We start from the raw sequence: 20,876 nt of genomic DNA, 5'->3' as shown, positions 1-20,876 counted from the left end.
GATTTTTCGTAAACCAAATAAGTGTGGTATGTATGGATGTATGAAATTGTTCCAGGTATTTGTAAAACAGTTATGTGGCGGCTAATTACTGTACGCTGAAATGTATAGGGACGCGAGTTCCAAAATGATTCCAGGTTTTTTGAAATCGGATAGTGGCGGCTAATTATCGTATGCCAAAACAGCTATGTGGCTGCTAATTACCGTACGCTGTGCCATGGATCGGTTAACTATCGTAGGCAAGAGTGTCCGACTCTATATCCGAGGGTGTGAAATATCACCAGTCTAATTTCGGTTGGTCACCGAAGTGGTGTGAGCTATATGCTACATCGTATGAAGCAATGGATTCACTGTGGGCCTAGGTCGTCGCAGCGTAGTTTTGCATGTGGCAATATAATCGTGGTGAGACTAGGCGACCTTGTGTAGTTGCGCATGTAGCAATGTAATCACTATTAGGCCTAACTCGTAGATCTTTGTAGTTGCATGTGTAGTAATGTAATTTCTGTGAGATTAGGTGACCTTGTGTACTTGCGTATGAGGCAATGGATTTACCATTGGGCCTTGATCGTTGCAGCGTAGTTACGTATGTAGCAATGTAATCGTTGTGAGATGAGGTGATCTAGTGTAGTTGCGAACTAGTGTGACGACACTGATCGTATGTATGTATGTATGTATGTATGTTTGGTATCGTATGAACTGGAATGGTTTTGTGAAAATACTGGAACCGTATGTATTTGTATGAAACTGTACGAATTGTTTCAAATTGTATCGTATGTATAGTGTTATGAAGTATGTAAAATGACAATGGTATGCCACACACTGATATAAACTGTTTTCTTCCTTATTGAGAGGTGTCTCACCTTGAATGTACTTACAATATTTTCAGGACCTTCAGGTAGCGATAAGTAGTATCCTAGCGTCGGGAAGCAAAGGGTGTCGTAGCTACTGCTAGTACCTTTTAGGTACAAGTTTTGGTATCCAGGTTGTTGTGATGGTTTTTGTAGACACCTGGGGTATTATAGGAATGTATGTCCTAGTTTGTATAGACTCTGGTATGATCTTGTTTATGTATAAAAGACCATATTCCGCTGCGTATATGATGAGTATGGATTGGTATAAGTATATATATAGGGCAACCGTGTACCCCATGGGGTCAGACCCTCTTATTTGTATTGTATCAAGTATGTTTAAATTGATACAGAGACAGGTTAGGTTACTAAATTCACCTCTGGGTCCCATTTCCGGGTTTGGGGCGTGACATAAAATACATACATATATATACATACTACTTATCTAATGTTAAATAACATACACAATAATACTAAATATATAAATATTAGATATAAACATATTGGTATATGAATATGCCTCCTGTGCATAAGAATAAATATCATTTCTTGATTGAGCATATTGGATATATGATGTTTTGTTAAGCATATTCAATGGTTTGGTGTGTTTGTTGAGCTTATGGAAATTGAACTTGCTATTAAGATTGATTGAATATCTTGTGATTGAAAAAAATTGAGCATATTGAAATATCTTTGTGAATAATTTTATGAATTTGAGCATAATGTTAAGATTATTAAACTAAACAAATATTGAGTATCTTGTGCCTTGTATTAGCATAGCATTTTGATTAAGACTTTTATTGAGTATCTTGTGCCTTGTATCCTTCCCTTTTATCCCTCCTTTCCAATTATTGCCCTCCCCTCCATTATCTATGATCTCGAATTTTATTATTTGCATATCTTCTTTTTAAAAGTTTTTAGTATTAATCTATGCTTCAAACTTGTAGGAGTAGTATTGTAAAAGTTTCTATTATTCTATCATGAAATAGAATATGATAAAATCGATATTCCAATAAATTAAACAATTTCAAAAGTATTAAATCAATAAAACTTATAGGCTTGTGGTATGCTTTATGGATAAAATAAATTAAGAGAATTGGGAATAATTATTATTATTTTTTCTAGCTAGTTGAGAGGCTTGTTTACGAAAGTTTGCATACTTGTCATGGATGGTGGGAGTCATGGGAGTATTGATTCTTAAGAGATGGTGAAGTTATCATGTGTGACATACTTATGGGAAGACCTTGATCATATGGTAGGCATGTAATTCATGATAGTCATGGGAATACTTGCACCTTAAAAATACTTAGAGTGAAAATTTTACTTTTACCAAGGAGGTGGCAGTTTTCAAATACCAAAGAAAGAGAGCAATGACATTTTAACTTTGTCCAAAATGTTTAAAGGAAGTGCAATTGTGTACTCGTTAATAGCTAAAAGAAAGAGATTTATCTTCATAGTTCATAATAGGTTGGAAGATCTCTTAACGCAATTTTAAGATATTAAGCCAGAAGATTTACTAGGTTGCCTCCTTTAAAAGACATCTACATAAAATTGATCTTATTTAGGTGTTATTCTTCTCAACAAAGCTCATATTAGAGTCTTATGGAACATGAAAAGCTAATCAACAAGTGGTGAACTTATTTTAGAAAGGGCATACAAACGAAAGCACGTGTCAAATTAAGAGAATACAAACACGCAAAAACATGTGAATGACTTGTTCTATTTATATGTTCCTTGTCATTTATTGTTAAATTCGTTTGGATATTTGAATAATATCGATAAAAGTGAATAGGTGATTAATCATTTGAGTATTGTTATAATCAGTTTGAAAGGTGAAATAAACCTAAAGTATTTATTTTGTTAAGCTATAAGTAACACATATCACTTATACATACAATTTTGTTTTGCATTGGTTTTTTTATTTCCTGATCGCCGATCTAAATGGTAGGAAGTTTAAACAGTGCTTCGGTGATGGTATTATTATATATGGGGGGGGGGGGGACATCATAACCGGATTAAATGGTGTTAGGTATAGTAGTTCGCCGGTTCGACCTATTCAAATTGGCCCTAGGTGTAAATTAAATAAATTATATACGAAGATATATAAATATTTGCATATTGATCCAAATCAATATGCATTGCGGGTGACCGCAAGATACCCTTTGCGAGGGTTAAATAATACAACCTTCTACGAAGTTGTTCCCATATCTAATGATTATGGGCTGCGTATTGTATTGGATGCACACTGCATCTGTGAGACATGTTTAATGGTGCAATTATATGTTGAGACCATTCCTCAAATGGGTGTAATTGCAGTTAGGCAACTAGATGCGCATGCGAAGCAATTCGATGAAGTCGGTGAAGACACCGAATAAACACATCACCTCGATGTTAGTGCGGAGGTTCGTGCTATGTCTACGGTTGATTTTAATGAATATCCGGGATCGTCATTTGAGCCGTCGGCGTACGAAGCACCTGTTCCTGACACGTTTTCGCAGGGAGGTTGCGAAGACATCCTGAGTGCATATTACGTATTACAAAGATCATATTGTGTTTTGATCTTTGGAACTCATATCATATATATATTTACATATTACAAAGATCATATTGTGTTTGGATATATGGAAGAAAACTTTTTGATCTAGATCTTTATAATATTTAAGACAAATTTTTTAATAAGATCACATTTGGTATTCGTGCATCTAGTAAGTTGAACTAGAACCCTAATTTCTCCAAAGCATTTACTTATATCATTATTTTGGGAGCCTTGATAAAATGGAAATTGTGCATAAAGCATATCATTCATATAACGATTACAATGTTACATACATACTGAGCTTCAAGTTTCATCATATGGATATGTGTTAGGCTTTCAATTGTACTCACTAACTTTGTTAGAAGCACTATTGAGTTGGTTTGCAGAATTGAAATTCTATATTATAATCACGGTTCGAGTTGTGAACCGGGTGAGCAAGAAGCTGTGCCTCTTGTAAGCAGCGGATGTAAAGGAAGCTCCATTCTGGTTAAAGGAGCAGAGATTTAGTGAAATCCTTGAGTGGGTTGCTCAAGACGAGGACGTAGGCCGGGTTGGCTGAACCTCGTAAAAACTGTGTTTGCCTTCTCTCTTCATTTACTCCTTTTAATTTTCGTACCACATTTCATTACTTTTCTTGCATGTGTGTATGTTGAATAACCCCACACGCACTTGATAATTAATTGGGTAAAATAGAATTCATTGAGATAATTATTTGAATCAGTTTCAAATCCCTAAAATTAATTCATTAAATATTAAAATAGGGATTAAGTAGTAAATAACATTAAAAAATTTAAAAATACCCAATTCACCCCCCTCTTGGGATTACACCTAAATTAACAAAGTTAGTGAGTATGACGTGTTTCTCGTGTGACCGATCACCAAAGGTATCGCTAGATTGGAAAGTTCTAGGTAAATGTGGGTAGATTTTGCGGTAGACTACTCGGTTGTGAGTGGATGTCCACTGGAGCACTATTCTAGTGATTGAGGATCTAGGCTTGGTGTTATCTTCAGACTGTACACTTTTATGGGATATAAGAAAGGTGGGTGCAAGCTGAGTGATCCTATGGAAAACAAAGGGATGATTAGGACATAACTTTTGGTGATAGAGTCATGGGGCAGCGTACTCAGGTAAAGGAAGAGAAACAAGTACTAGAGAGCTGCAGTAGCAACAATCATGTTATTTAGGTAGAGTTAGGGACTCAGGGCAGAAGTGCAGGGAGTTTTATCTCGAGTCAACAGTATCACAGTATGAATGGGTGTGTGATGCAGGTGGAGCAATAGACTCAGGGCAGAGATGACATAATTCATATTGCCGGAAGTTTTTTAGTTCGGGAGACCAGCAGGATTATGGTGGGCTCACATGTACTATCAGATCACTACTCAAGTGAGTTGGTGAGGCTTCCAGTTTGGAAGAGGGTGACAGGATGCCGTGGAGTGATGTATATGTTGTGTGTGAATAACATGTTATTGGCTAGAAATGCTTTGACTGAGACTAATTAGTTGGAAACTCTGTTGAAAATTTTGACATGAATGTGTTGGGTACGACTAAGATAGGTCTTGGTTTGCTGATTCACATGGAAAAAAACTGCAGGGAGATTGGTGTTATCTCAAGGTGGTTTTGTGAATAAGGCTACAGGGAGATTGGTGTTATCTCAGAGTGGCTTTGTGGAAGGACCGTAGGGAGACTTTGTTTGCCATCTCAAGGAGGTTTTGTGGAGAATTGTTATGAAATTTTTACCGTTCGGTACCCAAGGATGGGTTGTGATGTTTGGGTTATGTCAAAGGTCCTCCATGTTTATGTAGTAGAGTGTTTCAACAGGAAATAGAGTTGACCGTTATTTGTTAGTTTTGTTGAAGACTATGCAGGGGGTTTTGGTGATATAAGACTTGTAGCAGCTTTTGTGTTTACTGTTGTGGGAAGGTATTATTGGAAGCCTAGGACAAAGTCTTCGTGTGTTGCATCTACAACTGTATTGGGGTTGATGGTAGATTCTAAAGTTGCCATCGGCAAGTTCAAGCAGTATTTCTTGGACTTGGTGCATCTCTCCAAGTGCTAGAAAGGAGACAATCCTAACCGAGCGTTCTTAGTTCAAGGTGGAGTAGTCAGACATGTTTTTCGGGTTCTCCTAAGGGGCATATAATCGCCATGGTGGAGATTGTTATTTATAATGTGGCTTTTATACTTCATAGGCTTGTAAACAAAGGGAGAAAAACATATGGATGTGTTCTTGGTGCAGGGTAGCAATAGAAGACTCCTCAACGAGTGTCCTGTGCTTGTCGCCTAGTAGATATAGAGAGTTAGAAAATCTCAAAGTAGAAGACTCATTGATTAGAGAATAGACTCGTTGAAGAGTGCGCTTGGGCTGCGAGAAAATATTTGAATTTTGAATGTAAACAATGTGACGGTTGGGGATTCGGAGGTGTTGACCTTATAGGTCACGCCCAGTTTTGATAATGACAAATACTTATTATATTTAATGAGTGTTTGAGGTTATGTGCAGGAACTCAAATTGAAAGATCATAATGCACAAAGAGAAGATTGAAGTTGAAGACCCAATTTCTATTGTATTATATTTCATTCTCATGCAAAGGGTCTGCAATAGTAATTAGGTTCTATGGCTTGTAATAATTGCATGCATCACCTGCATGATTTAATAAGTAAGTTTAAAATGAAAATGACTTTAGAAAGACATTAGGGATCACCCTTCGGTCGACCAGCGCTAGATTTTTTCGGTGTCTTCAAAGGACTTAGAAAAGACCCTAGAACACTCACTATTGCCCATGTATGTACTAGAATTTTGAATAGGGTGCTTGTTGAATGAAATAGGACCGAAATGCACAAAAGGTGCACCTTCAGTTAACTGACCTTTCAAGTATATTTTCAGCCCGGTCGACCGAACTTGGTTCGAGTCAACCAGTTGACCACAATCCGATCAATCGAACTTCTATAGTTCAATTGACCCTGATCAACCGAACCTCCATGAAGTCAACTTTTTGACCTCTTGGTCGATTGAGTTATTTTTGTATTGCACCAACCTGGTTGACTGAGTTCCCACGTGTGGGAACCCAACAGTCCAATCGATCGACCAGTCTAGTTCAAATTGACCCTGGTCGACTGAACCTCAGAAATATTGAAAAATCGCCTCGGACATACATGTTCGGTCGACCGAATGGACAGTTCATTTTTGGCCCGGTCGACCGAACTCCAAGAACTCTAGTCGGCTGAACTTATCCTAGTCGACCGGTGCTCTCGAGTTGGACCTATTTTTTTACCGTGGTTAACTGGGTAAAACAGGTTGAAAATAATTACATATCATTAAATATTTTATAATTATTCCAACCATGTCCTTAACGGTTATATTTCAGGGGAAGTCTATAAATACCCCCTCATTTGAAATAATTAGCATGGGATTAAAAATCTTGAATAAGAGAAATTCTCTGAAATTCCCAAAACCCATAATACTTATTTCTAAGCTCTATTCACTCACACTTACCTTCTACTATTGCCAAAATCCTTCGTAAGTTTGTTTTGAGTGATTAATTGCTCTAAAGGTTTGCTCTCACTTGGTTTGTGATTGTTTGATATAATTTTTTCTTGAGAGCCAAACCTAAGTATTCTTAGGAGACTTTGTTAATAAGTCTCTCCTAAGAAGACTTTCATTTGATCTTCTGAGATTGCATGTTCGATGCAATATCTTGAGAAGCTCTTATATTACTTTGGTTGCAAAATATTTTCAAAATCATTTACAAATATATATTGTGTTTTATCTTGAAGAATATTTGAAGAGATATTTGTTTATGAGTTAAAAATATTTGTTGCAGCAATATTCATTGAGTTATATCTTTTGCTGATTACAGAGATTCAAATTCTTTTTGCAAACCCAATTTATACGTTGCTTAAGCTTTATACTATTGAGAAGATCTGCTAGTTGAAATATGTATAAGGATTGGCTGACATCTTTGTTTGAGCACTTTGATTGAATACATCTTGTGATACAAAGATTATACTGATTGTACTCTCACGCACTGATTACATCGATAGAAAATATTTATTTGAGAGTTGATATATTAAACCATATTGAGCTTACATATTAAATCATTTGGTGGTGTATGTGATTGAGCTTAACTAGGTACATATCTGCTTTACATGAAAGCATAATCACTGTACCATTTCATTGATTGAGTAAATCTGTTGTATTTCCAGGCACGATCCTGAAAAGGTAGACTAGCCCTTTAAAATAGTCTCGGATTGACTTAGACTCGGTTAAGAAAGTTAGGTGCACCATCCTGTGAAGGTGTAGGTTGAGGTCAGCCCGCCCTGGTTGTAAAGGTTGAGGTCGACCCTGTGCTAATTGACTTGTTTGTATTAGGTGTTGCTCCACCTGTTAAGTGAGCCATTAGTGGAATCTTCGAGCTTGTGAGCTAGAGGCGGAAACGTAGGCACAGTTGGTTGAACCTCGATAACATATCGTGTGCCTTGTTTATATTTATTCACTTTATATTTAGCGCACTTGTATGTTATGGTGTGAATGATGCGCTTGATTTAAATTTCTGCTCATTATATTATTGGCGCATTTGGAATTGCATATAAAGACCCTAGGTTGTATTATACGAATATTTCATTTAACTTAGGAGATAAATTTTAAATTTCCAATTCACTCCCCTATTGGGAATACACCAATTCTAACAGGAGGGAAGCTTCCGAGGGCTTGTTATATATGTTTTTCTGATCATATTTTAACAAGTAAGAGAGTGAGAGAGGGTAAGAGAGTGAGAGAAGATCATTGCAGTGTGTAATCTTTGATCTTCATAGTGAAATCTCTTGTCGATTGCTCCTATGGATGTAAACTTTGCCGAACCATGTAATTCCTAGTGTCGTTTCCTTTATTATTGTTTTCTTTATGTTACTATGGTTGTGGAATGTGTTGGCCTTACAAGGCTTAAAATCTTGTTTGGATGCTAACAAACAAGTGAAACTTAATATTTTTGGTTGAGTGGTAATATTTCAGAACTCACAAGAATATGTTCATTTAATAGTGTTCAGACATTTAAACTTTCGGGTTCAGTCGTCTAAGGTGGTTCTGCCTCTTTAGAAAACCTTCAACAAAATCTTCAGAAGACTAACTTAATCTTTAGTTGACTGAAGATATTCTTCATACATCTGAAGTTACACTTCAGCCATCTAAAGTGGCTCTGTCTGTTATCTTTAACTCCTCCCCGCTCCAGATATCAAGCCTGCCAGAGTGGGAACCCCTTGATTTCTCATTTCTTCCTGTGCTCGTTTCATTTTTATGGTATCTGTCACCAAGACAAAACAGATTAATATGATGAGTCTAATAGAGGAACAAAAGGCAAAACAGATTAATATCAGTCAAATTGAGGTGCAATACTAACAAATTTTATCTGCAGGATTCATCTAATACAGTAACCCAAATGTGGGGTGGTAATGGGAATAAGAATGGACATCCAACTCAAATACAACAGCCACATGGCTATCCAACAACAGTAAGATGTTTCCACGTACATCAAGTTAGTTTTTGGAGGTGGGTCAGACATAAACGTCAATTGTCTGTGTAAAAAAGAAGCACGCGGTCTAAAGAATGCTGGGGTACAAGGAACCTGCCGATACAACGCAACTTTCACATAGGCTGTTTCTGCAACTTGAGCCCATGACACCAGGTAACTATACACCAACCTTTCAAAGCAGTGTGGCAAGGCCCTCAAGTCAGAGAAATGGAAGACTACCCATCTATTCTATATGGCAGCACGTGAAATGAAATATATCGAAGAACAAGAACGCAAAACCTAGGTTGCATCCATGATCACCAATTTCAGGCCTCAAATTTTGATTTTGACATAACTTGGCACAGTTTTGATTGCATTTTATCCAAATCCACACAAATCTAAATCCAAGGACAAAACTCCAATAACCCAAACATGGGATTAGAGCAGATGATTAAAACCATAGAATAAGTTTTGGCCCAGGAGTGCTGCATAAGCTGTGCTCTATTTTGAAATTGCAATTTGAGGATTAGATGGATCTGAAAATTACTTTTTGAGTCTGAGAATCAACCAAGAAGCTGAATTTTGAAGAATAGATGTTACACCTACTCCCATGATAAAATTCCCCAATTTAATATCTAAGAAACTTTAGAAAACGACTTACAAAGAAGTAATGAGTCAGAAATAAGAGACATTTGGAATTTATTCAGAATGATTTTTGACTTTGGAGGGATTCTCCTCAATAAGATGAGCCATTTGGGATTTTTTAAGAATAATTTTAGAATTCCAAGAATAATTGAAGGATCATTCTTAATACAATTGATGACTACAAATAAATTGTCATGCTCTTATCAATAAATATATAGTCATGATGATGCCAGAGAGATCAAATCAGAAAGGTAACAATTCGACAGGTCAAACAGTTTCAGAGTTCACTCCACCCAGATATAGTCTGTATCATTCCATAAAATGTGAAAAACAATTAAATAAAAAAATGTATAGTGCAAGTTCATTGCCGACTAAGAAAATAGCACAGATCAGTAACCAAAATCCATTAATAATCATTTTTAAGACCCATCATCCTCCTGGAAAAAATTTCTTGGTCACAAACACAGAACCAGAGGCAGTTGTCAGTTCCAGCAAAATCATCTGTCTGTGCCACTTCAGATAAACTGAAAATTACTGAACTATATGTCATCATTGAGATTTGTATGCTTAACACAAAACTGGTGTATCTTGGGATGTTGCAAAATAAATATTTAAAAAAAAAAAAAAAAAACTCAAAAGAACTTTGTCTCAATGGTCTTGATGTGGGAACTCCTTTTAAGTGTGCAAAATATTTTGCCCCGGGGGCATCAACAACTAAAATTGACCCAAGGTGAGTCAATATGCAATTTACAACATGATTCTAGCAAAGCCCATACCAGTGAAAAGGCTTGTAAATCAAGAAGAGCCAATTCAATGGGGCATACTATAGCAAGTCAAAGCCTAAGAGCTACAAATAGAAGTGTCAATGTTTCTGAACGAAATATAGACTACTTTACCAATATTCTCCATTAGTTTGGGCATAAGGAACACAACAATCAGCATGAATCCCATCATCAGACCCATCGGGCTTTTCAGGACTGACATTATGGAGAAGGGTTCCCTTATCTGTAGAAAAACAAAATAACAGGGCCAACAGTAAATAAAAATTCAAAACTAAAGATTGTCAAGTGGGAGGGAAAAATTAGAACCAAAATAAACCTCATAATATTGCTCTTCTCTCAAAGGCTCCAAAACCAACTCAGTCAAGCCCTTCCTGTTCTCTGCCAGTGCGGCCTGAATCTTACCAGGGTTTCTGGCACTGACATCAACTTGAACCTGGAAGTAAATCATAGAACACAATAAGAAAACATCTAGTATATATAACCAAAAGAAATACATGGATAGAGTAAACTCACTGGCGAAAAGGAGTAATCAATTGCAGCAACTTCAATAAGATATGTTCCAGCTGACACATAAGGCTTTTAGCTTGTGTTAAGGAATCATGAATCACCTAAGAATTATAACTGGCATTTCACCCAGAAAATACAATGGGAAGAGAAAAACAGTTTTTATTTACAAGCATTTGCTCAATGGCTTAAAAATAGGTGATTTTTATAAAATTCAAATGCTTGAAAACATAGGCAGATGTCTACTAAAATACAATTGAATTATAGTTAAAAACCTAAATTATAGGCATCATCATTTTTTTCCATATGGCCTGATTTGCTGGGTAATGTTTTTTTCACATTTTGTGCCAAACATCAGAACAAAGATCAAGCAATCCTAGACTAAGCAGATGTACTTATGATAGAGAGACAGAGGAGATTTCCTCACTTCTTTGTTGCAATCTTAACAACAGGATGTTAAGATTTGGTGTTTGGATGCTTCTGGAATTTTTCTTGGACATATTTTTTTTTTCCGCATCTAACCCAGTCTTCTCATTCTTTTCACCTCGATAAAAGTATGTAGAAAGCTAAAATTCCTTTAAAGGTAAATGCTTTTGTGTGTAAGTCATTAATAATAGAGTTAACACCAACAATAGTTGCAGGTTGGAAGACCATACATGGTTCAAAATCTTAAATTTTGATGTCAACTAAAATTTTGAGACTTCATAGGTATGGAAATTTCAATGTCAATTTCAATTTCGATTTTTAAAAATGACAAAAATATGCAGGAAAGCATGGAATTATTTCATGAAACTTCACAAACTACAAATAGACAAAATAATGCAAGATTTGGAGCTGAAATGTTATAAATAAAATGTTGTGTATAAGGTGCAATAACTGATACAATAATGATATTAAACATTCAATTAATATGAATGAAATTTGTAAATCAATTAAATGATATACAAATAGAGGGATTTAGACATAAATGATTAAAAAATACTGTGCCTAATATCCAAGTTTAATTTTTCATACAATTTCAGAAGTCTAAATGCTATTGAATCTCAATCAGACAAATAACAATTTGGGTTTTGAATCTCAAATTTGAATCTTGAGAAAATTTTGTTCTATAGTTAAAATTTAGACAAATTGCAAGAATTTCAAGATTTCAATAAACTTCTTTCATGGAAATTTCAACAGAAATTTTGTAAGACAGAAACTGACTGCCATTTTTTATTTCAATGGTGACAAAAGGCAGAAATTTCAACAATTTCATAGAAAAGTAACACCATGATATGGCTATTTCTTCTAATAAAAAGGATGTCGCCGGCCAAAATGCTTCCCGCTTTGTAGGGGGACGGTTATCACAGTGTGCACAGCATACTGTTTCCTAGGACTCAAACCCATGACCAACCGATTGCAAAGGAGCAACCTTACATTGATTCAAGGCCCTCCTTCGCTATTTCTCCTTATGTGTGTAATATATGTTATGTCAATGAGGATCATTCCCATCGTTTTCTTCATTGTTCTAGGCTTGGTCATAGAGTGTTGGGTTTGTCCTAATTCTTTGGACACTTTTTTGCCAATTGATTAAGAGGCTTTGGTAGGCAAGAAGAACACAAGAATTTTGTAGTGGTTTGCAGTTTTCCAGTTTTATGGGTACTTCAGATCAAGAGAAATTCCTAGATTTTTTGAGATTGTGCTTCATCCATTGATTGATTGGGAACAAGATAGTTTTCTTGATGGGGTCTTCCTTAACAAGGTGTTTTGCAATGTGGTTTTGACTTTGGCCCAATTGTTACAAGAGAAGGATACAGGAAATTAATAGAAAACGATAGGAAATTAAAAGAGAATAAAAAATATATATAAAGACAACACTCAATTAGGGTTCAATGCTCAATATTCCATTCTGCCTCTCATGGTTACATCAAGCCTTTATATAGGCTTTGTCCTAATAGTAAATAAAGAAAAATAATTTCAGAAATAATAGCAAATCCCTAATTACCACATATTGCAAATCACTAAATGCTGAAAATTACAAATTGCAAAATCAAATCTAATTATCCTAAGGTGTGACTACATGCTCCAATTCCCTTAATCTTGGTCATATGTGGCCTTCTGATGTTCCTTGTCATTATCCTTAATTGGACAAAATTCGACCTCAAATTGGGACATTTGAAAGATGACAACTTGATGGATTGCACAAAATTTCAAATGAGCCATATAATCCAAAAGTTTCAAAAATAAGCAAGAATGCAAGTGGACAAACTCATTGAAGAAAACTTACAGGAATGATAAATTCCACATCCAATCTCACTCATGATTTCAGCCTTGAACTCAATAGCCTCCTGCACTCCATGAATGTCTTAATCTTGCAATTTCAACCTTCTCAAGTTCCTTAATGGATTCTATGGCTTATATCATTATATGCCAACTTCCAAAGTCCTTTATGCCCTTGGTTCTTGTTGCTAATACGACAGGTTGCAGCTCCAGTTTTGAAACAAACTCATTAAGCATCTCCAGGTACATCTCGTTGTCTTCTTCAACAATTAAATCTTTTTAGTCAACCACATTATGAGCTTTAACAATATTTGGCTGACTGCTATGTCCACGTCCACATATCTAAACTGGCTAGTAGTTATGTCAATAAAGTAATAATATATGTGTTCTTAATTAGTCTGCTCCAATAGGACATGGATATCTCTTCAGACCTTTAATTCAGGCACATCTCACTGAATGGATTTGAATTGGTCCTTGGTCAGAAAGTTTTTTTTATCTTTTTTTTTTAATTATCCCTCCCTTTACTTTTTCCTTAATATATTTTTTTTAATGAAACTGAACTGGATCAAATAGCATCAAAGCCGCGTCAATCATGCTTTGACTGCAGCTTGAGTTGCGCCAGTCAACAGATTGAGTTTGGGTTTTATATAAGTGGATTAAGTTATAAAAAAAGTTGGGTTGGGCTCATGCGGTTTAAAGCTGGCTTTGTTGTTACATGCAAAAATTGAATAAGGTTCAAAGAAGAGAAATAAGAGAATGGGGTCTTACACAGGTTAAGGATTCGGGAAGTTCTCACACTCTATATCACATGCAGATGGAAGATGGCAGAGCCACGAATCTGCTATTGAGAAGATGCACAGCAGACACCTTGCAGTCCTGCAACTAGTGCTGGTAAAGCTTCAAAGATGCTGGTGCTCTGGTTGTGGCCCATGATTGAAGAGAAAGGAGATTCCAGCAGACGATTTGAAATTCAACAAGAAAGATCTGCTGGTTGGGATTCTTCTCGAGGGCAAAGCTGGTGGTGATGCAGCAGCAGCAGCATTTTTTTTCCCTGCTATCTGCCACCTCTGCTTTGTTCTCAGCGGCCACCAGTGACAATGTTCTCTTTTTTTTTTTTTTTGTTAAACCACTTACTGTCTTCTTCTGTCCTCACCCACAGCACAGCAAATAAAATAGGACCTCAGTATGTGATGTATTATTTGGTGATTGGTGTTTCAATGTAATTGTTTGAAGGAGAGGAATCAGAGTTTGGATGTGTTAATGAATGAAGCTTGGGGCTCGGCTAGGGATTGGGAAGAGGTATTAATATATGAATGATGGATGGGAAGGTTTTTGAGTAGCTGCTGCTTGGGCAGTGACTGGATGACAAGATCCGCATAAATGGCTCAGGGGAATGATGGCAGCTGGTCTGAGATGGTGGAATACATAGGTGACTGGTGACCATAACTAGTGGCCGTGATGAAGCTGTGATGAGGGATCAAAATGAGGCTCTGATGCCAAATTGATGCAGGACCAATTGGCAGTTGGCACAAGAGAAGGATACAGGAAACAAAGAGGGAAAAATAAGAAAAAGAGTTGAAAAAAATGAAGATAAACTCAATTAGCATTAGTGCTTAATATTCCAATTTGTCCCTCATGGTTACACATCAAGCCTTCATCCCTAAGTAAGGAAACAAAATTTAGGAAATAAGACAAACCCTAAAATTGCATATCACTAAATGCTGAAAATTACATAATTAAATCTAATTATCCTAAATTATTTAAAAATATATTAAAGGACAAAGATCTCCAAATCCCTTAATCTTGCTCAAATGTGACTCCTGATGTCAAGAGTTTCTTAAAATATTCAGTGCAATTGGTTGGCCTTGTTAGCCTGATTTTTATCCTTCTTTTTATCTTTGTTTTTTTTTTTTTTTTTTTTTCAAATCAGCAAAGAGCATTATATTAGAAAGAAGCATCAAGGGGATGTGACCCAAGTACAAAGGAAAACGGCAAAAGAGAAACATCTCTTACTGTAAAGTGTCAAGAAAATCATGGATCACAAAGGGGTCCCTTCCAACCAGCCCATAATGCCAACTAGAGATCATAGCAAACCCACTGGTCCATGACAGACTGAAATAGGAGAAAAATTCTTTTAAAGGCTCTTCCATTCTTTTTTCTCCACACCGCCCAAAAAATAGCAAGGAGGGTAATCGAGAGGGATTTTCTTCCTTCTTTATTTGATCTGGTCCCTCTCCAAGCCCACAGCTCATATTCCACGGTAGCTGAAGTGACTCACTACTGATTTATGATGGAGATGGCTAAGTTTCATAATTTCTTGGTCAATGAACAATGCAGGATGTGATCAAACAATTCATCCTGCACCAGGCATAAAAAGCATCTATTGGCAAGAGAAAAAACCTTTTTTCCTGAAGATTGTACATGGTACCGATTCTTCCAAGAGTAGTTTCCCATGTGAAAAAGGCAACCTTGAGGGAACTGCCATATTCCAGATCAGCTTCCAAAGTGCTGCTCTCAGCTTGGGAACTAAGGTATTTGTAGAAAGAGCTGACAGTGAAGTTCGCATCTTTGCTCAAAAATCCCATTTGATCTCCTCAGAATTAGCCTGACAATGATTTTTATAGATTGCTGAAAAAATATGTAAGAGTTATCAAGTTCCCAATCAAAAGCATTCCTAGTCATGGGAATATCCCAAACAATCCCTTGACTAGTGCTCGAAGCTCTCTCTCATTGCCATTGCCGTGCTATGGAAGCCTCATTGCTTGAACCTCTCTTTAGCCTGATTTTTATCTTTTCATATTGTATTTTCCTAGAGAATTTTCCATCCTCTATGTATATTCTTTAACCTTAATATATTTCTTTTTCCATCCAAAAAACATTCCCAAAGAGCTTGTGAACTTCATACTTTAGAATAGCTCCCATGACAATGAAAATGTTACACTGACAAGAGACTTAAATTTCAAAAAAGCTATCTTCGATCCATCAGAACGATACTGTGATGGAGCTTCTTGTAGGATTGTTGACCATAGGGATATCCACAGAATATGGTGGCTCATGATGCATAGCTGCTAGAATCCATTGTTCTCAAACCTACTTTAAGGGCTTACTTCCATGTAGGGGCAGGTCTAGGGTGAGGGCAGGCAATAATGGTACTTGCCCCACTGTCCCACCTAGTATACGTGTTTGCTCGTGCATGTGTGCGTCTTGCCTCCATTCGCCCTTCCAATTTATGTTTGTCAGATAAATAAATTTTAAGTGTCATGTTATTTTCAAAATTATAAAAATTATAGTCTCCTAAAATTTTCAATTTTCTTCTATCAATTTCAAGTGTCATGTTATTTTCAAAATATACAAAAATTAAAGTCTCCTAAAATTTTCAATTTATTTTTATCTTCCAAAATTCTGCCCCCATTCTTCTTTTCTACTTGTGATTTTACTTAAATATTCAATCTAAATAATATCTAACACAACACTTTTTTTTTTATTGAGAAATGAGAAGTACACAAAAGACTTGCTAAGGGAACCACAAGGAGGCCAGCACAAGTACTTGAGATTACTTGTGGTAGGGATCAACATAGTCAATAGCAATTCAGGCATTAACAAAGTGCTGCCCATTGAGCCAAAAATAAAGTTGAACCAACAATCTTTGATTGTGATGCTGGACAGTACAAATAAAGGAAGAGAGAGAATAAAGAAAGGACATGAAAGAGGAGAGGAGAGGAGAGGAGGAAGAAGAAAAGAAGTTGTTGTACGTTATAGGGAGAGGAGAAAATGCAAGGAAATTCTGTTGATAATTAATCCCGGAATACAACTACAAAATGCATGTATACCTATAGTTAACTAGATCTAAAATTACAAATTAAGCCTAACATAACATAAAAATACACTACAAACAAAGTCTAATACATGCATCTTAATTCCCTAAATCTAGGCCTGAATTACGTATGCCAAATAAGAAAACGGCGACGACAGTTCTCCATCATACTCCCCCAAATAAAGGGAACTTGACCCCAGAGAGCGTGACTGTAAATACCACTCTAGCAGCTGGGGAACACTCACACGAACATCATCCACAGTAAGCTATGTAGCATACAAAGCATCCACCACATTGGAAATAGGGCTAATGTTCATATGATCAACCAAATGAAGCAAGTACGCATTAGGTCAAAGAAGGATGGAGAATGGGCTCCTCCGGTGACTTCTTGTTCCCAGAGTACTTCAGTGTGAACTTAGAATGTGTTCGTTCCCTTGGACATACACATCACAGTAGACCTTATCCCTATAGTCCCCTAACTGGATGGGCACCAAACATCTCTTTGACTCGCAAAGTGGATCTGTTAACTCATGCTACGCTAGAGGCCTAGGGATGTGGTTCTAGTTTAATGTTCAACCTAACCAAAACAACCTAAAGACACATCATTTATACCACTACATCCACAACTGCATTGACCTCTAGCTTACAAGACCTATCATGACATCTAATGAAAGGGTTGAAAATAGTGGTCCTCCTCTGGTCCAAGGTTTTTAAAATCTAGATCCTACATGGGACTGCTAGAAGTGTTAGCAGGATGCCAGGATCCAATCAAGGATCATAAGATTCAATCCTACTAACAATAGAAAATCAATATTTTTTTGATAGAAAAATAAATTCAATAACAAATGATACGAGCAATAGATAATCAATATAAAAAAGCATCAATATGCTATTTTCATAAATTTAAATTTTCAAGTAACTAATAGTGTCCAAGACTACTAAAACAACAAGTAGCTTATGTGCTAGAGCCCTCATGTAACTAAAAGTGTTCAAATTGTAGCATTCCTAAACCAAGCTCAAAATGAAAAAGGACTAAATACATATAGAAACAAAAGAAACATATTTTTTTAACACAAAATATCAACAAACAAACAACTATACAGCATGAACATTTAAGATATTTTTTAAAAAGACCCAGGTGGGAGGGAAGGGGGCGAACAAATAATGCCACTCTGCAATGTAGCTTATATGCTAGAGCCCTCATGTAACTAGAAGGATCAAATTGTAGCATTCCTAAACCAAATGGCTCATAATGGAAAAGGAATAAATACTTATAGAAGAAAAAATAAAACATATTTTTTAAACACAAAATATCAACATACAACTATACAGCATGAACATCTAAGATATTTAAAAAAAGGGGGTGGTTCAAATAATGCAACTTTGCAATGTTTATGTAATTTTCTGTGATCAAGTGTTGTTATTTAAGGGTACTAGGGGCCTTCCTGTAATTTCTGAATTTTGGGGTTTATTTGGGTCAAATTTGCTTTTGGGGTTTATTTTGTAATATTCAAGGGTACTTCCGTCATGGGAGGGGCTTTAAATGATAAGTAGTTTTTAAAAGGGATTATGTGCAAAATCGGAGTTGGCTTCTCTTGGAAGCCTCAAAGTTGGTATGAGTACGAGCCTTCAACTAAGGTTCTGAAGATTTGGAGGTGCTTGGGCTTTGACTTTTCAGGATTCAACCCTGCAATGGCTTTCAATCCCTCTATAGCTGCTAAAAGCAAGAGGCCATGAAAAAGCCACCATTACTCTTTGATTCCAGTACAAATCATTGCCAAAATCAAGTAGTTGTTTAGATCTAGCATAGACATGAGGTGCTTACATCTGTAACTTAAAATAGATGTTGATTTAGCCTTGGGCTTGATATTTCCCATTCGTTTTCTTAATTCCCTGCATAGTGTCATCTTGTATTGGGTACTACACTAAGGATAAAGTGGGGTTGTGCCTAGAAATAGCCCTATTTGCTGGACTAAAATTCACAACAATAATAAAAGGGCAGCCTGGTTCCCAGAGTTCCCACGTATACAGGGTTCAGGGAAGGGGCAGACCATGATGGGTCCATAGTAGCAAAAGGCTGTTTCCACGCCTCGAGCCCGAAACCTCCAAGTTACACAGCGACAATTTTATGTTGTGCCTAAGCTCCCCTTCAAAATTCAGAACAATTATATTTTATTATTTTTGAAGATTCAGTTGTTATTTGAGTAAGCTCCACCTATGAGGCACTCAATGTCCTAAATCTTGTCACACCTAGTAGGTCCCAAGCCTGAGTAAAGAGCAAGGATTACATTGCGTAGCTAACAGCCAGCATAAAACTTGACAAATTTCTATGATATGTATCCTTACCAGTTATGTGTTGGGGCATCCCCAACAAGCGACATGTAGCACTTATACCATCTAGGTGTAATGAAAAATGGAAGAGGGTCGGCTAGGTCAACACCTTGAAAAAATGGTTCACAACTAGAATCGAAATTAGAATGCACTAGAATAAAAAATGGAATGAAAAATTCCTCTCTTACGTGTGGTTTGACATAAAAGCAAAATAAGAATTGAGTTATAGTGTTCAACACATGCAAACATTAGAATTGGACTCGATCTAATTTGTTAGTTAAAACACTGTATAATATAAAACCTTATGTAATTTAATATAAAATAATAATATCATAAATTAATAATTATTATATAATAATTAATTAATATTAATATCATTATCATTATTTTATTTGTTATACTTTGCATGTTACATTTATATTTTTTTTTATCATTCTATTTTTCTATAAATATGTTAATATTAACTTTTTTCTTATATTTAATAATAAGAAGAATTTATTATTATGTAATTTATCAAATATACGAATAATAATACACAATATTATATTATTATAATGCAACATATTATTTAATTTAAAATAATAATATAATGAAAAGAACCATGCCATAATATTAGCACTATATTTTTTATGATGCAATACAATACATATTATTAATATTTATTATATATTTACAATTAATTATAGTAATAATAATGCATAATATTTTATTTTAATTTTAAGGTTCATTTGATAATTTACCAAAATTAATAATAATCATAACGATGAGGAGGACGAGGAGGATGATGATATTTTATATTTATAATTTTCAAAAGCTTGATATACATTATTGACTCACAACCCAACAACTTAAGCTTTTAGGTAAGTGGTAATCTAACATCCTATCAGAGCTGGTTACTAGGAGATCCAAAATTCTAGTCTTGTTGCCCACATTTATTTTTTGGTGTTTAAAAGTTATTTTATTTCTTGTAATGGGTGTTATTTATCTATTGTTTGTCTCTCCACGTGTTGTTGGGCTGCATGTGCGGGGGATTGTTAAAGCTTAATATACATTATTCGCTCACAACCTAATAGCCTAAACTTTTAGGTAAAGTGGTAATCTAACAATAATGATGATGATTAAAATTAAATTTTATTAGTATATTTTTATATTTAAAATATATTTAATATCATAATATTCATATATTATTTTTTCAATTTGTGCAATATACATTATAAATACATAATAATATCATATAATTTTAAATTATAATAAAACATATTGTGTTATAATATGTATGTACATATATGAATATGTAAATACTTGTATATTTATGCATATGTACATAAATCTAAATTCATAAATGTGTGTGTGCGTGTGTCTGTGTGTGTGTCATATATATATGCATATGTGTACATAAATCTCAATTCATAAATGTGTGTGTGCGTGTGTCTGTGTGTGTGTCATATATATATAGGGGGTTGATATTGTATTTATAAATTTTTTTATAATTCCAATAGGAATAAAATTTTGATTATAGAGTAAGACGTGCGAATCAAAAAGAGGGCTAAAGGGACAATCTGATTCCTCCATGAATGGGAATCAGAATGAAATTTTGGTAAAAATAAAAAAAAATGCTAGGAATTAGAATCGTCAAAATCAACCATTTTGATTCT

General features: G+C 35.4%; 1 protein-coding gene across 1 annotated transcript in view; it reads right to left on the bottom strand.

Moving 5' to 3' along the window:
- Positions 1 to 8,352: 8,352 nt before the first annotated feature.
- Positions 8,353 to 20,876, bottom strand: part of LOC131145933 (ER membrane protein complex subunit 7 homolog) — a 42,554-nt gene continuing 30,030 nt past the window's right edge. Inside the window, exons 4-7 of the mRNA XM_058095106.1 lie at positions 10,827 to 10,889; positions 10,630 to 10,746; positions 10,428 to 10,536; positions 8,353 to 8,679 (exon numbers count right to left, since the gene is read on the bottom strand). Coding sequence (XP_057951089.1) covers positions 8,588 to 8,679; positions 10,428 to 10,536; positions 10,630 to 10,746; positions 10,827 to 10,889 — 381 coding nt within the window. The 3' untranslated portion in view covers positions 8,353 to 8,587. The remainder of the gene's footprint in view (positions 8,680 to 10,427; positions 10,537 to 10,629; positions 10,747 to 10,826; positions 10,890 to 20,876) is intronic.

Source organism: Malania oleifera, chromosome 13 (genome assembly GCF_029873635.1).
Source record: "Malania oleifera isolate guangnan ecotype guangnan chromosome 13, ASM2987363v1, whole genome shotgun sequence".
NCBI lineage: Eukaryota > Viridiplantae > Streptophyta > Magnoliopsida > Santalales > Ximeniaceae > Malania > Malania oleifera.
The sequence above is the reverse complement of the archived record's forward strand: the minus strand, read 5'-3'. Positions and strand labels throughout refer to the sequence as shown.